This window comes from Haemaphysalis longicornis, unplaced genomic scaffold, assembly GCF_048455015.1.
Source record: "Haemaphysalis longicornis isolate Haplotype H1 unplaced genomic scaffold, Haemaphysalis longicornis Haplotype H1 scaffold_4, whole genome shotgun sequence".
Lineage (NCBI taxonomy): Eukaryota > Metazoa > Arthropoda > Arachnida > Ixodida > Ixodidae > Haemaphysalis > Haemaphysalis longicornis.
In genome coordinates, this window is record NW_027526361.1 from 8,221,227 (window position 1) to 8,236,244 (window position 15,018).

Consider the following 15,018-nt stretch of genomic DNA (forward strand, 5'->3'; position numbering starts at 1 on the left):
ACTTTGTAGGTGGTTTGTGCAGTCTGACTGACTATGTCCCTTGAGGACATTTTTCAGCATGGCGGCCATAGTAAGTTCGACAGCATTTTTTTTAAATTTTTATATGGTGCCAGGCAGAAATCAATTGAAAGGTTTGTACCATGCTTTGTCCACACTGCTACATGATTTTTTTTTCTTTTGTATTACTAGTTCAAGGCACAGTTTGGACTTGAGCAAAACTCTCGTTAATTTATGAATGGCTCTGAATACATGCGGGGCACTACGTTTGATTGCGGGTGAGGTATCAGTAACATTTCCTATGTGCACTTGCACAAAGTGGTAGTAAAGGCGCTTCCTAATTCATAGTGCTCGATTGGAGCCATTTTGTTGCAAAAAATAACCGGACGTGAGTGCAAAACACATGTGCAGGAGAGAGGTCCGGTCTCTTGCGTGGCCAATCGGCCCAGTGAGTGCATTTTTAGGACCAGAGGCCACCTCTCCCCATGCAGCTGTCACCAGTGCTGCTGTGACGCCCTGTGCTGCCACTGGGCGCAGCCAGCAGCCAGGCAATTGCTTGTGTGGAAATTGCAAGTGGGAACACTGGTCATTTCTCATCTCGACCACTGCTCCCTTCTTCCATTCCTCCAGGGTACAGAAGCACTCACATAAGCTTCATTCATGCCACAGGGCATATTAGTGCATCAAAAGAAACAAAAAATGCCTCCTACCCCCTTCTCCAACTTCACCTAAATAAAAGTCTCTCACATAGCGCAGCGGTGATCTACCTGCTTTGTCACATATAAAATTCACCCAAGTTTTGTTTTTTGTTTTGCGGTAATGTATATACATGTATAAATCTTTATTCGACTAGGGGTGACCAGCAAAATCAGTCTGGCATGTCACTCACGTGCTGCACTTCGATCAAAGATGAGTGTGTCGATCTCGCCTGACAACTCCCAGCATACAATTCGGCTGGTAAAACTCATTTTGTTAAAAGCGACCGTCGATATAAGCAAACGTGCAGTTCGTCCTCCCCCCATTGGCGCACACCCTTTTAAGGATATTGGACATCGTCCAATGCCTTATCCTTTGCTTTAAAATGTCTCCTTCCGTTCTGATTGTCCTAATGCTGTTATTGATTCCCTATTGCCTGCCCACATCGAAGCCAGCACTGTATAAGAGCCTCCTGATCGCAAAATTGGCCATGAGTTAGTGTTCCAAGCAAAGGAGGGAAGAAAGAAAATGACGTTGAGCCCATGGGCAGGGGGCCCCAGAACGTTCCTTGTTGCCTCGTGTAAATGCTTTGTACTTGCTGCTTTTTTAAGGCTACCAACCTAGCACGTTTACAAACAGTAAAAAAAAAACGAAGACAAAAAAAACATGGCAAGCCAAGAAGAAGCTGTGTTGCAAAAGCTCTTGCAGAACCCGGCATACTGGGGCCCCCTCACTCACAAAAATGAAGGCTCATCTGTGCAATGCCTGGCCAGGCTAAAACAGTATGTATTGCATTCTTTTTTTTTTCTTATTTGTGCTATGCTCCTAGCAGACTTCAGGCCAGTCAGAACTTGTCAATTTCCTACATTGCAGACACCACACAAAGTATAGACGAAATAAAACTGCCCGTTTAGTGATGAACGTGACAAGTAGCCAAGCCAGTATAAGTTTCTAGTTTCTGATTGCTGTTTTCCATCCTGAACAATTGGGGAAAACTGATATTTGCATAGAGCATGGAGTCGCCTTGAGTATGAACACTGCAGAAGCAGTTTCAATAATTCAATAATTTTTGTGCGACTCGCCATCAGTATACCTAGTTACTGCCATAACTTGCACCTTATTGCTTCCATGCCTCTGCAACCTGGTATATAGAATGATCTCCGCAACTTGATAGTAGCTGTGTTAAAATACTTTGATACCATATTTTCACGCGTATAACCCGCCCCTGCATATAATGCGCACCCCCACTTTCAGCTCGCTGGAAAAGAAAAAAAAAAACCCTCGCTATTGCCCCCCCCCCCCTACATTTGATACAGGAAAGGCTGCACCAAATCTATGGCTCAAGCAACACGTCACATACTATGTAGACAGAGAAAGCGTTTATTTAGCAAGTAGAACACACTGACTGCCAGGCGAAAGTTACAATTCACTCAGTGTCAGTGCTCTCGCTACAGCTAGTGCAGTGGCACTGCACTAGTGCACTCGTCCTTGTTTTTTTCTTCCTTGTCGTTGTATGTTTTGCACATGGAAGCTGTTACTGCGTAGAAGCTTCACGGCACAACGTGCATTGCCATGAAGCTGAAAAACCCCGGGTACTATACGCACCCCTACTTTACCATTGAAATTTTCGTGCGAAAATACAGTATATAACAATCAAGAACACCAGAGCTATCAGTCCTGAAAGAACTGCTGTGAGCCGGAAAGCTGCACAAGTGACCCAGCTAAGTTTGTAGGTCATACCTACTATGTCCTTTACATTGAGCTGAAAATATACAGAAAAGCAAATTTACAATTGTTTAGGCACGAATTGGATGTTTGGTTTAAGATTTAGTTTTCAATTGCTAAAAGGGCGCTGCAATGTTGGCACATCACACAACTGAAAAAGTGAGAAAAGTGGGTCAAAGGAACGCTCAAAAAAGACAGGCAAGCACTGCCTTTCCAGCAACATTACAGTAGGGCTGTGCACTGACTACTGGGAAATTGACATTTCAAGCGGAGCTGCAGCATCCAAACAAAGCCACTGGAAAAGGATTGGGGCTGTTATAGGACCCACTGGATAATAAACCTCCCCAACACACCACACAAGCCTGTGGGGAGGGGCATCTTATTGAGGGGAATAAATTGGCTGAACGAACTTCTTTGAATGAACTTAAGGGCATGCCCCTCTTTCGAGCATACAAACAAGGCAGACTTGCAATATCACAAACATTGTGATCTGGCTTTTGCGCATGAAATCCTTGGGAAAAAAAATATGGAAAGAAAGAAGAATATGGATCAGGATTTCAAAGAACTCCCTCAAGTAAAGGTACTGTTTGAGAAACAATATCCGTAGATTTGAAGCTCTTCTGTGTTAGATGTTTGTTTTGTATAAGAATAGATAAACTTGCACAACTGTTAGGCGACGAAATGTAACAGCAGCGCTCCTTCTTCCCCTCAGAGACACCGATGAATTCAAGTCCAGAAAATTCCAAGGCGTGTATATCCAGCAGGATGAAAACGACTTATCCAGGGTGGCCCCATATTCAATGATGATTCTTAAACAATTGGGCTCCCTTGGCAAAATGGACAGCTGATTGAATAAATCTCAGCCGCTTAATCGCCAGGCTTTAATCAGACAATTGACTGGTGAATTGTTTCTTATTCGTATTTTGTGGCTTTCATGCACCAAAGCTACACTTGTGATATGAGCCATGCCGCGGTGGAAGGCTAAGATTAATTGGCAATATTAATTCACATGCACCAATATCTCGACACATGGACGCTTTTTCCTTGATCTGAAAAACAACTGCCACAGCCGGAATCAAACCATTGTTCAATTGAACTCCCATGTTTGATTAATATTCAGGATTCAAATTACCACGAAATTAAGTTTTCTACAATAGCAATGGTGCACTGTTCATGTAACGGAAAATGGAATGATTACCAAATAGCGATGGACATGGGTGAAGTATCGGGTTCTGAAGTCAGAAAAGCAAGTTAAGTGCCCAAGCTAATACTCTTTCAGACAGTCGCCAACTAAGGCCAGTACAATGTAATAAATTTTAGCCATTTACTCCTGCCTAAGGCTGGTGTCTAGTGCACTATGGCCTTGTCTTGAAATTCACACCAGTACAAGTGCACCCCACTGCTGCAAGTAAGGGGAAACATTGTTTAACAAATGGGCCATGAAGACAAAATACAAGTTTGTTTTATTAAAATGCCTAGTGCTTTGTGCCTGCAGCAAATTAACGATACCAATTTAGTTGCAAACTTCAAACCAGTAATCAAGATATTAAGGAAAACAGATAAAGCAGTGGCGTCTTCCCAGCCACTCTGGCGATTTCTTTGACAACACAGAATCTTGTTTGTGCGATTCATGGCCACCAATTAAAGCCACAGCCACAAAACCTGACTAGTCATGTTTCTTGGCGACAGTTGCCCAGTTCAGCAATCGTAGTGGGGCCTCTGGTTCTGTCTGGTTGCGCCACTTGAATGCTAAGATCCAGTCAACACACACTGATAAACATGTCTTTAGTGCGGGCCAATATTACGTCACTCCTGACCATATTGCATCACTGCAGCGCAAAATTTGAAAGCTCTTCAATATTTTTTGCATTTCTTTGGTTTAAAAAATGTCTTTCGTGACTGGAATGGAGCTGAGTGAGTTACCAAAGGCTAGTTCTTTCAAATTGAACAAAGCTGCAATTGTCTTCATGCAGGTGCTGAACACCAGCTGCTTTCAAAATAACTGCTGTGGTCATAATATGTTTGTGTCGGCATTTCTACCATTTCTAAAAGCAGTATTGGAAGTCCTTTAGGAGGAATGTGCCACAGAACCTCCAACAATTCTTTTTCACTTCTTCAAAATCGATGATTCAATTTAACTTCTGTACAATATTTACTGTAGAGAACCAACCGGAGTCACCCATAATAAAATCAGGGGAGGTATGGGGCGGTACCAACATCCGGTTAGTAGTTCTAACAAGCTCTTTTTTATTTTGCTGTATTGATAGACGGGCAATGCCAAGTGGCTCGGGAGTGCTGTCGTGGCAAACCTCAACCAGCCCACCTCACTCTATCCCCAGTCTTCGAAGAACACCCAAGCACGAATTTTGCAGGCACATGTGACACTTGCAAATCTTTGCTGAAGATTCACCGACCCTTTGGCAACTAATTTGTCTCCACTCAGACATCACCTATGGTTTGTTCATCTCGGCCGGCGTGATCGTGGCAATGGTTTTTGAGTGACGTGTTCCCATTCTTGAACCAAGAAAACCACTCACCGTCACGACAGGCTTCCTGAAGCATGACGGCACTTCCATCTACAGCACTGCCCATTGCAGGAGGCACGCGTCTTTCTGCTCCTGTTCTCCGCTAACGCAGCGCATGGAGTGGAATTGTGAGCTGGCTCTGATGTCTGAATTTCGTTTACTGTCTGCATAACGCAACGTGCCATGTTGCTCCGATGCAATGTAGTACATAGTACGAAACAGGGATGCATAGGTGCTGTTGCTGACAAAAAAATTCTCAGTATAAACTATGAATGCATCGACTCTATTGATTAAGAGAGACAAGGTATAGAACTATAGTGCCGTGTATTGAACATGCAAGGTGTGGCTGTGTTCACTTATTATTTTATGCTTGCTAATTAGTTCTTTCTATTGTACAATCTGCAGAACATTTCTGGGACCTGGTAAAGGCTGGACGTCAGACCAGTCGCTAACGACCGTGCTTAAGGCCATTCAGGACGTTATGAATGGGAATCAGGGACGCCGGAACCGGGGGGGCAAGGGGGGCCAGAGCCCCCCCAAGCATTTTTATGTCAGGGCTCGGCCCCCCCTACTTCCTGCCTCATTGACATTTTTTTGCGCAACTTACGGTCTCCAAGTTTCTATAAATTTGGCTCCATCACTGACGTGAGAGTAGCCAATTTTGCGTTGATAATACTCGCAAAACGTGACAGCTGCAGCCACGGATTACCGAACCGACACGCTGACACTGGTCTGCGTGGCTGCAACTTGCGCTGAGGTAAAAAAAAAGCGGGAGCTGTTTTCTCGTCTCCCTAGGCCTGCAGTCTCAGACGTTTCTTGTGCGGGGTTACAATAGGTATTGTACTGACTCAGCATCGCGACGTGGAATAATTGCCACCACCACCACTACCAACAACATCATCATCATCATCATCGGCCTATTTAAGTCCACTACAGGACGAAGGCTTCTCCCATTGACTTCCATCCGCTCCTGTCCTGCGCTGTTCGAGTCCATTCTTTGCTTCCGAACTTTCGTATTTCGTCCCTCCATCGAGTTACCGGCCTTCCCCTCCTTCTGGTCCCGTCTCTCGGTAGCCACTCAGTTACCCTGGTGGTCCACCGGTTGTCATTTCGTCTCATTACATGGCCTGCCCAAGTCCATTTCTTCTTATTTTGAATTATGATATCTTCTACTCGAGCGTGTTCCCTGATCCAGGAGGCTTCGTTTCCTGTCCCTAAGTGTTACTCCTATCATTATTCGTTCCATGGCTCGTTGAGCCGACCTAAGTTTTCTTTCCAATTGTTTAGTAAGGCGCCAAGTTTCCGCCCCATATGTCAACACCGGTAGTACGCATTGGTTGTATACTATTCTTTTTAGTGATAGAGGTAGCTTAATTTTGAATATTTGGGGGTGCTTGCCGAATGCACCCCGTCCCATTCCTATCTGGGCCAGATTTCTTTCTCGTGGTTAGGGTCAGCACTGACAACCTGTCCAAGATGGATATAATCTTCTACTTCTTCTAGTATTTCGGTACCTAGGCGGAAGAGAGTGCTTCCAGCATGTTTATTTAGCATTACTTTAGACGTATTCATGTTTATCTTTAATCCGATGGCCCAGCTTTCTGACTAGGTCTTGAAGCATTTTTTACAGGTGTTCTGCAGTCTCACTGAACAAGACTATGTCGTCCGCAAACCTCAAATGGCTCAAGAATTCTCCGTTTGCCCGTAATCCCACCTCTTCCCAGTTAAGCTTCCTAAATATATTTTCCAGACATGCTGTGAACAATTTTGGTGCTCCCTTTCTGATCGTAAACTTTTCGCTTTTCGTGTGGAGGATTTTCCTGCCCGTACACCCCTTATATATGTCGTCTAGGAGTCTTATGTAAGTCTCCTCGATTCCCTGGTCTTTTAATGCTTCCAGCACTGCTGCGGTGTCTAGCGAATCGAACGCTTTTTCATAGTCTATGAATGCCATGTGAAGGGGTTTATTATACTCCGCTGATTTTTCAATTGCTTCATTGATGACATGGATGTGATCTGTCGTCCTTTTCTAAAGCCGGCTTGTTCCCTCGGTTGTTGGAAATCTAGGCTGTCGCTTATGCGGTTAACTATTACCTTGGTAAACAACCAACACACCACCGAGAGGAGGCTGATCTCCCTTCTTGTGGATAAGAACCCCCCCCCCCGTAGGTGCGCTGCGCCACTGCTAATGGTGCTTTACATTACCTGCTTGTAGGGAGGCGGCGGCAGCAAAGAGACGAGTGCATTGAACCTTCGGGTCGGGTTATAACTATGCGAACTGACCCCTTCTTCTGGCGGCTTTTCTGTTTTAATCCGGTATTCAAATCCATCCACGCTCTTTCTCCGTATTTTTCCACGAACAAGCGCCCTCCCGTTCCCCAACGGCGTGTCGAGGGAAAACATGCAGTACAATGGCTAATTGTGTCTTACTTTACCTGCCAGTGGCGAGGCTGCGGTAGCGCAGACACAGGCGGCGGCAGCAGAGAGACGAGACGAGCCGTTTGAACCTTTGGGTCGCGAACTGACCCCTTCTTCTGGCGGCTTTTCTGTTTTAATCGGGTATTTAAATCCATCCGGGCTCTTTCTCTGTATTTTTCCACGAAGAAGCACTCACCGTTCCCCATCGGCGTGTTGCGGGAAACGCATGAAATACAATAGCTAATGGTGTCTTACTTTAACTGCCAGTGGCGAGGTTACGGTAGCGCAGACACAGGAGGCGGCAGCAAAGAGACGATAATTGCCTGGTGGGGTCATTCTCCCCGCGCGAGAAAGCGGCAGAGGGGCGCGCAGCTCCAAGTCAGTCTGGTCGGAAAAGGGGATTGACTCGTCACGCCGTGGCGGGGGAAGCAAGGCTTGAGAGTGAGTGGAGGAGACAAACTAGAAACGACTGCTATTGATCCTTGAGGAGTGCTACCGAGGCTGAAAGGCGACGCCGAGCTTTTTCTGTCTTATCAGTAATGCTTGTCAGTAAGTGACGGCGGCAAGCGAGGTACACCAGCTTTTGATGGGTGAAACTGAAGAGAAACCGGCGAGCAGGATTTCGTATTTGTGTTGCACCGGAAGGGGCGACGGAGCGGACAATGTTACCATGCACCAGAAGCCAAGGCGGCAGACAGACGACCATTCTTGCGATGGATGACCATAGCTCTCGAAAGTACGGAGAATTCGGCGCGTCATCGTAAAAGCCACGTGGAAGACCTTAGGTTAACGCACCCACCGGCATGTGTGGTGGTTTGGCGGCAAGATAAGCCGCCAAACGATGCCGCGCCGCCGTGCAGAAGCGCCAACAACAGTTGTTCTGTGCCACCCGTTTCTCCCCTCTATTCCAGGTCTTTGTCGAAACCGCAGGAGCGTTCTGTGTACATTATAGGTGTGCAGTCCTCACGTTCGTGCACGGCGTGTTAGCTCTCTGAAATGGGGAGGAACGGAGTGTTTCTATGTAAAACGCGTATGGCGGCACTTTAGCTCAACGCATCCAGCGGCATGCGTATTGTGGCGGCGGAAGGGCTCGCACGTGGGCCAGGTCCTTTAGCTTTAAAGAATAGCGCGAAAATAGCGCGAACGATGCCGCGGCGGCGTTGAACATCCTGTAAGGTGCTGCAGTGTGTCCCCCCCTTCCTCACCTATTTCCTGCGTTTTTTTCTAACCGGCAAGGGCATTGAGCGTAAGTTTGTTGTGGGTATACAGTCTTGCAGTGCGCCCAAGGCGTGTCCCTCTTTTGAGGGTGGTGCAGCAGAGAGGGGACCTGTCACTTTTCCGATGGGACAGCATTGTTTGCGGAGACTTTCTGACGTTGGAAACCACGAAACGATGGGCAGATTAAAAGGCCCTGCGGCGGGTCACAAGGTGTTTAAATAAGCAAGTTCAGCTTGTGCGAAGCTGCACTAGTCCTTCGCACAGGAGGCACGACGGCGACCGGCCCTACTACCGGACCGGCAGACTGCGCTCGCTACGGTATGTACCGTCCTTTACAATTATTATCAGTTCGGTAGGCCTGTTTAGTCTTCCTTTTTTGGACATAGACAATCAGTCACTTATACACGCTACGCTACAAATTCACTAGGCCCGTTGGCGCAGTTTGTGAGCAAAATAGTCGTCATTTTCCATTTAGGCGTTGGAAAGGACGTTCTTATGAATTTATCCACATGTTGCCCTTAATTCTTGAGACGCGACAGCCTGTTCTGATCTTATGTTCTACTTCCTCCAATCAGCATGTAACGGCTTTGGCAGTACTTTTAGACCGAGTTTACTACATAAAGATCGGTGAGATACTGTAGGCTTTTAGAAGCAAGATGCATCCGCGCTAATACCTTGATGGACGTGAACGGAGAACGAAAAGAAGTTATGATATAAAGTTCTCATTAAAGAGCATTGCTGGTACCCGGTAAGAAAGTCGAACGTTATTTAGCTAGGTCATGAATTTTACTTGATGTTTGTTTTTATTTCTTTTGACGATTTGATATTTACGCTTGATGTAGAAAAAGAAGACTGTTTCCTTTTGATCGTAAATCTTGATCGTAATCTTCTTGCACATGAACTGGAATTCTATGCTATTCAAAGTATGGCTTTCAGCCTTATTACATTATAATTTAGTCATCGTTCCCAGTTTGTGACAATAATACAATTGCAAGTCGGATATTCAGGAAACATGTTCTGGTGTTCCCCAGGGCAGTATTCTAGGACTGCTCTTATTTCATATTTATATTAATGACATTGTGCAGATAGACCCGTCAGTGAAGTTCGTAATTTACGCCGACGACACGAGTTTGTTTATCGCAGAAGAGGCTAGCGAGAGATTACTCCAACGAGGTAATGAGGTCGTTGAAAAATTAGCCGTATGGGCTTGTTGCAGTGGGTTCAAGAATAACACTGAAAAATCTAAGGCAGTTATTTTTGGTGCAAAAGGTGAATATGTCAATAAAAACCAATATTTAGTTTTAAATGCGTGTCCTGTAGAGATTGTAGCCAGCTTTAAAAATCTTAGGAGTAGTTTGGGAACACATGCTTTGGGAATTGCACGTTGACCAAGTTGTCAACAAACTGTCGAGAGTAACGAGATTGCTTTACAAAAATAGTGACCTATTGCGGACGAATACAAAGCTACTCATTTATTATTGGCTGTTCCTGTCGTACTTAAACTGTTGTTTTCTTGTTTGGGGCCCAACAACGGTTACAAATATTCCTACAATATCTAGGTGCAAAATAAAGCTGTTCGATTTATACCCAACGTTGCAGCAGACAAGCCAACTAGATCTTTGTTCAAATAGTTTGGTTTAGTCAACACGAACAATTACTATAATTACCGTTTATGGAAGGCGTGGGTTGCTGAAAGAATAAGGGAAACGTTTTCTATTTGTACTATGTCCAACCTAACCGTTAAAGAGCATTCCTACAACACGAGACGACCTGATTATTAGACTCTCCGTCCCACTAGAACAAATTATGACGACCACTTGATGCAAAACATTGTCCCGAAACTTTGGATGAGCAGTGGAAATCGACTTACATTCAAAGATGGGCTTGATTTGTATGTATAGCGTAGTGTTTGAGCGCCATTGTCGCTAATGTAGCGTTTGTTTTTAACTTTACCACCTTTCTTATTTTTTTCCGTTTCCATTGTTTGCGAGTTGTACATCTCCCATGCAAGTGTTGTATAGGTGTTTGTAGCATGCAAATTTTGGTTTTTCTCTGATGTGAATAGCTTTGCTTGAATTATTTATGATTTCACTGTTGTACGCCATTTTCTTTTCTCCGAGTGGGAGAACTTTAACAGTTTGGTTTGTCACCGAAGCATCCCGTGATTTTCTCACATATGTGTTTTTATGTTAATGTTTTTAATACGTTTTCTCATGTGGTATTACAACTATGTAGCTGCTGACCTCGTAATCGGGCGGGGGGAGGGGAGCAATGTCAAGCTACGAATGTTTCTATTTGCAAACATTAAATAACGTTTCTATGTCGACGTCTATGACAGCCACCACTTGGGGGGTCTCGGGGCCTTTGGGCTGTCTTTCAGATTTTTTTAAATAGGCCATAAAATATCCCGAACCCGAATTACCGAATTAAAAATACTTCCTAGCTCTCATATTATAACAGCCACATGCTGCTCGACATTTCCTAATACAAATGCAATTTAAGTTCCCATTATTCAAATTGATATAGCCCTCGGATTACGGATCACCGCTTTTCTATACAATAAAATATTTGGCCTCTATATTTTCTTTCGTACTGGTCACAAACTGTTCAAAACAGAAAAAGAAACAGGACAGAGGTCTATCAACGCTGAGTTTTGTTCAGCTCGATCCATGTTGCACTGTTAGTGCAACAAAACCAAACGAACTGGGGCATTGATCATGCCGACGTGTGTTAGGTGTGGGCAGCGTCAACTAACGGCTCTTTTATTTGATCCCAGCCCTCACGCAATGCCCGGCTCCCAAAGAAAGATCAGTGGTTTCTTTCTACCAGCTCCAAAGCGTGCATGCCTTGGAAGCAGAGATTGTCAAGGTATAATAATGCACAGATTTTTGTATATAATCACGAGTTCTGTTTGTGTGAATGCCTCCGTTCAACAATTCTCTTTGCTTCTACGCTTTTCTCTGTCGCTACCAGATATTTCTTCTGAAAGACCCGGCCTACAGTGTCATCGCGCAGAGCAAGGCACAGGCCATGATGGTAATAATTGATATTTCATTGATACATTTTTGCATTTTAAAAGTGGCATTTTGAGACAGTTAAGGACGGTGCGAATTTTGCAGAAATTGGTCCATCCCGTACCGACAACACGAACGCCGTTGTTGCACAACCATTACCTGACGACAGCGCCCGTCCTCCGGACCTGTCACCACTGTCGACTGATTCCAAATAAGGTCATCCAAATTAAGTATATCCAAATTAAGGTCATGCCTATCGGTTATGCCAATAATACTTTTTTGTTAGACATAGGCTAGGGAAAATAGTGTAAACTTGATTTAAAAACCGAATAGGAACAGAAGAAGCAATGAATGCCTTTTATTTCATTTGTACAAGCCCAAACATCGCGGCCTGCTAGCCGGACGGAAGAAGCAACCAGCTCGGACGAAATGAGCAATCTGCAATCGCTCGCCTTCAAGAATTCGAGAGAGAGTTCAAGCGAGGACGAGTCAGCGCTGAACGACCATCCATCACTTCCGGCAAAAAACTACAGGTTCCCAAAAAACCAAGGAGGTAGATCATGTCAACGTGGCTGGTTTGAGCGATTTTCTTGGCTGTCCTACCAAAGCAAGAGCGACTTAGTCTTTTGTCAAGAGTGCCGTCGACATTTCAAGAAAAAAGGGGACAACACTAGAAATGTGGAGCGAGCTTTTGTTAAGACTGGTTTTAACAACTGGAAAAAGGCTATCGAAAGGTTCAAATCGCACGAAAAGAGCCAATTTCACGTTGACTCCGTGAGCCTAAACTTGTCATACCAGAGAGGCATTCCTGTTTTGAGTCTCCTTTCGCAGCAATGCAACAAACATCAGGAGGATGCCAGGGCAGTACTTCGCGTCATAGTTAGCTCTGTGCGCTATCTCTGCCGCACAGGGCAAGCTCTTAGAGGACAAGGTAAACTGGATGGAAATTTTCTCGATTTGCTTCATGAGAGATCAGAGGATGTCCCGGTCCTTAAGACGTGGATGGCTAAGAGGGACAAATGGGTGAGCGGGGACGTGCAGAATGAGCTTATAGAAATTATGGCGCATACCGTACAGCGAGAGATTGTGGAGGACGTGAAATCCAGCCCGTTCTACGGTATCATCGCTGATGGAACAACGGATGTGAATGGTGACGAGCAGTTCACCTTTTGCGTGCGGTGGGTGCAGAGCAAGACCCTTGAGCTTCGGGAAGAGTATATTGGCATGTACAACGCGCCCGACAGCAGAGCTGAAACTCTATACTCTGCCATCAAGGACATGCTTTTGCGCCTGGGCCTAGACTTTCACTGCGTCCGTGGCCACTGCTTTGATGGGGCGGCAAATATGTCCGGTCGTTTTTCGGGTGTACAAAAAAGAATTAGCGATTGCGAACCGCGTTCTTTGTATGTCCACTGCAGTAATCACTGTTTAGATCTTGTACTGCAGGAGGCTAGCAGGAGCTGCGACATAATTGGAGACGCTCTTAGCACTGTTAAAGATATTTCCAACGTAATCCTCGACTCCAAAAAGCGCAAAAGTGCTTACGCCAACATAGTAGTTTCTACAGGGGGCGAAGTAGATTTGGAGAACGGTTCTAGGCCAAACAATTTACTGCCGCTTTGCCCTACGCGATGGACCGTTATAGTTAAGTCCATGCAAAGGTTTCTTGACAACTACGCTAGGGTACAGGAGACGCTCAAGGAGCTTTTGGAGACACCAGGTTCAGTGACAGATGGCAGCAAGGCCATTTTCAGGGGTTACTACACCCTTTTGCAGAAATTTGAAACGTTGTTAGGGATCAACATTTCCATAGCTTTTTTCGGCCCTTGTGAAGAATTGGCAAGGGCTTTCCAGAGCTCAACATGTCGAGCGGCGGGTGCAAAAGAGGCTGCAGAGGCTCTCCGCGAGGCGATCTCTCGGCTGCGCTCTGATGCCGCGTTTGAGGAGCTGTGGCAGCACACGAGCACAACTGCAGCACGCCTATGCCTGAAAGAGCCTCGAGTGTCCAGGCCGGCAAAACCGCCTAGGCGGTACGAGGCGACTGACAGGCCTGTTCAGCCAGTTACACTCGACGTTAAAGCAGCACTGCGCAAGGAGTATTTCGCTGCTGCCGATCGGATTATGAATGAAACGCAACGGCGTTTTGAGCAGCCGGGCATGTTACAGCTCGTAAAACTGGAAGGCATTTTAGCCAGCGCTGCAAGGGGAACTCAGTTCACAGCTGATGGGCTAAAGGCGTCTTTGGGAGTGCATGCAGTAGATTTTGACCTGTGCAGACTCTCGGCGCAGTTGCTGCTTCTACCAACTCTTCTACACGATGCCGATTCCACCACATCCCTGGGCATTTTGAAGATGCTGCAAAGCAAACCGGAAAACATTCACGAGCTAATGGACCAGGTCGTGCGGTATGTTCAGCTTTTGCTGTCCATACCTGCATCGGTCGCTTCTGGGGAGCGCTCTTTTAGTGCTCTGCGCCGAGTAAAAACTTATTTGCGCAACCGAATGACCCAGAAGAGGTTGTCGCATCTTCTGATTTTGAACATTCATAAGGAAAGAACGGCGGCCCTCAGGTTAGAGGACATCATCAAAGAATTTGTGAGCAGAACAGCGGAGCGAGTAGCAACCTTTGGTCCCGTCTAGCTGTCCGAAATGCCTGCTGCTTTTGTGCATTTTTGACATTCATGTACAGTCATGGTCACATGAAGTGCGAACACAAAATTATGAACAAGAACACGCAAAATTGAAAAATGCTGTTCTTGGAGGTCCAAAAATGGCGCACTGTTGGTATATTTTGAAAGCCACATTTTCCATCTTTGTTATTGTTATTAGGCCACACATCAATGTGACTTGCATGGAGAGAAATCGCGCTATTTATGTGTTCTGGTTTATATTATCCTGGTCGCGTTTCATTTGTCCGTGACTATACATACATGTATTATAGCGTGCTTGTTCGTATTGTTGCATTTCCATTATTTTTATGTCATGTTTTTATATGCGTCAATATACAAATAGAAACAGACCTAACTTTACAGGATGGCATCAAAGAACTTTGGAGATAGCAGCAACCTTTGGTTCCACCTAAGCCCCTATAGCAATAACACCACTGACTGATAAGTGTGATGCTTGTGTGCAATATTTCCAATTGTATGTATGTATTATAGCGTGGCTGTTTGTACTGTGGTATTGCAATTTTTGTATTTGTATTACGCTTGTTTTCTGCGCCATTGTATAAACGTACCAAACATTCTGTTGCTTAAATAATATGTCAAATGCGAATAAATATGTGGTCACTGAAAATTCACTCTATTTTCTGCTTAATAGTACGCGGCCTATCTTGACTAAGATGGCCACTCGCAACACATTCTCTTTCTTCCCCCTTCCCCATCCCGTTTATTTTTTATTCAATGAACGTATAATAAGCACAA

General features: G+C 45.1%; 1 protein-coding gene and 1 long non-coding RNA gene across 3 annotated transcripts; both read left to right on the forward strand.

Moving 5' to 3' along the window:
- The first annotated feature begins 5,436 nt into the window (after positions 1-5,436).
- On the forward strand, positions 5,437-11,800 carry LOC144178208 (uncharacterized). Of its 2 annotated transcripts, XR_013323973.1 has the most exons (4): positions 5,437-8,897; positions 11,356-11,447; positions 11,553-11,615; positions 11,699-11,800. It is a non-coding gene; the product is annotated as an uncharacterized LOC144178208 (long non-coding RNA). The 2 variants fall into 2 exon arrangements; XR_013323972.1 differs by lacking the exon at positions 5,437-8,897 and having other exon boundaries at positions 9,488-11,447.
- Positions 11,801-13,229: 1,429 nt separating this feature from the next.
- LOC144178209 (zinc finger MYM-type protein 1-like) lies at positions 13,230-14,894 on the forward strand. The gene has a single exon (XM_077705889.1). It carries the CDS (start codon positions 13,247-13,249, stop codon positions 14,231-14,233), a length of 987 nt encoding a protein of 328 aa, XP_077562015.1. The 5' UTR covers positions 13,230-13,246; the 3' UTR covers positions 14,234-14,894.
- The last annotated feature ends 124 nt before the right edge of the window (positions 14,895-15,018 follow it).

Bases quoted from the DNA above. Each gene is read 5' to 3' on its own strand.
- LOC144178209 (XM_077705889.1), top strand. From the start codon at position 13,247: ATGCAAAGGTTTCTTGACAACTACGCTAGGGTACAGGAGACGCTCAAG.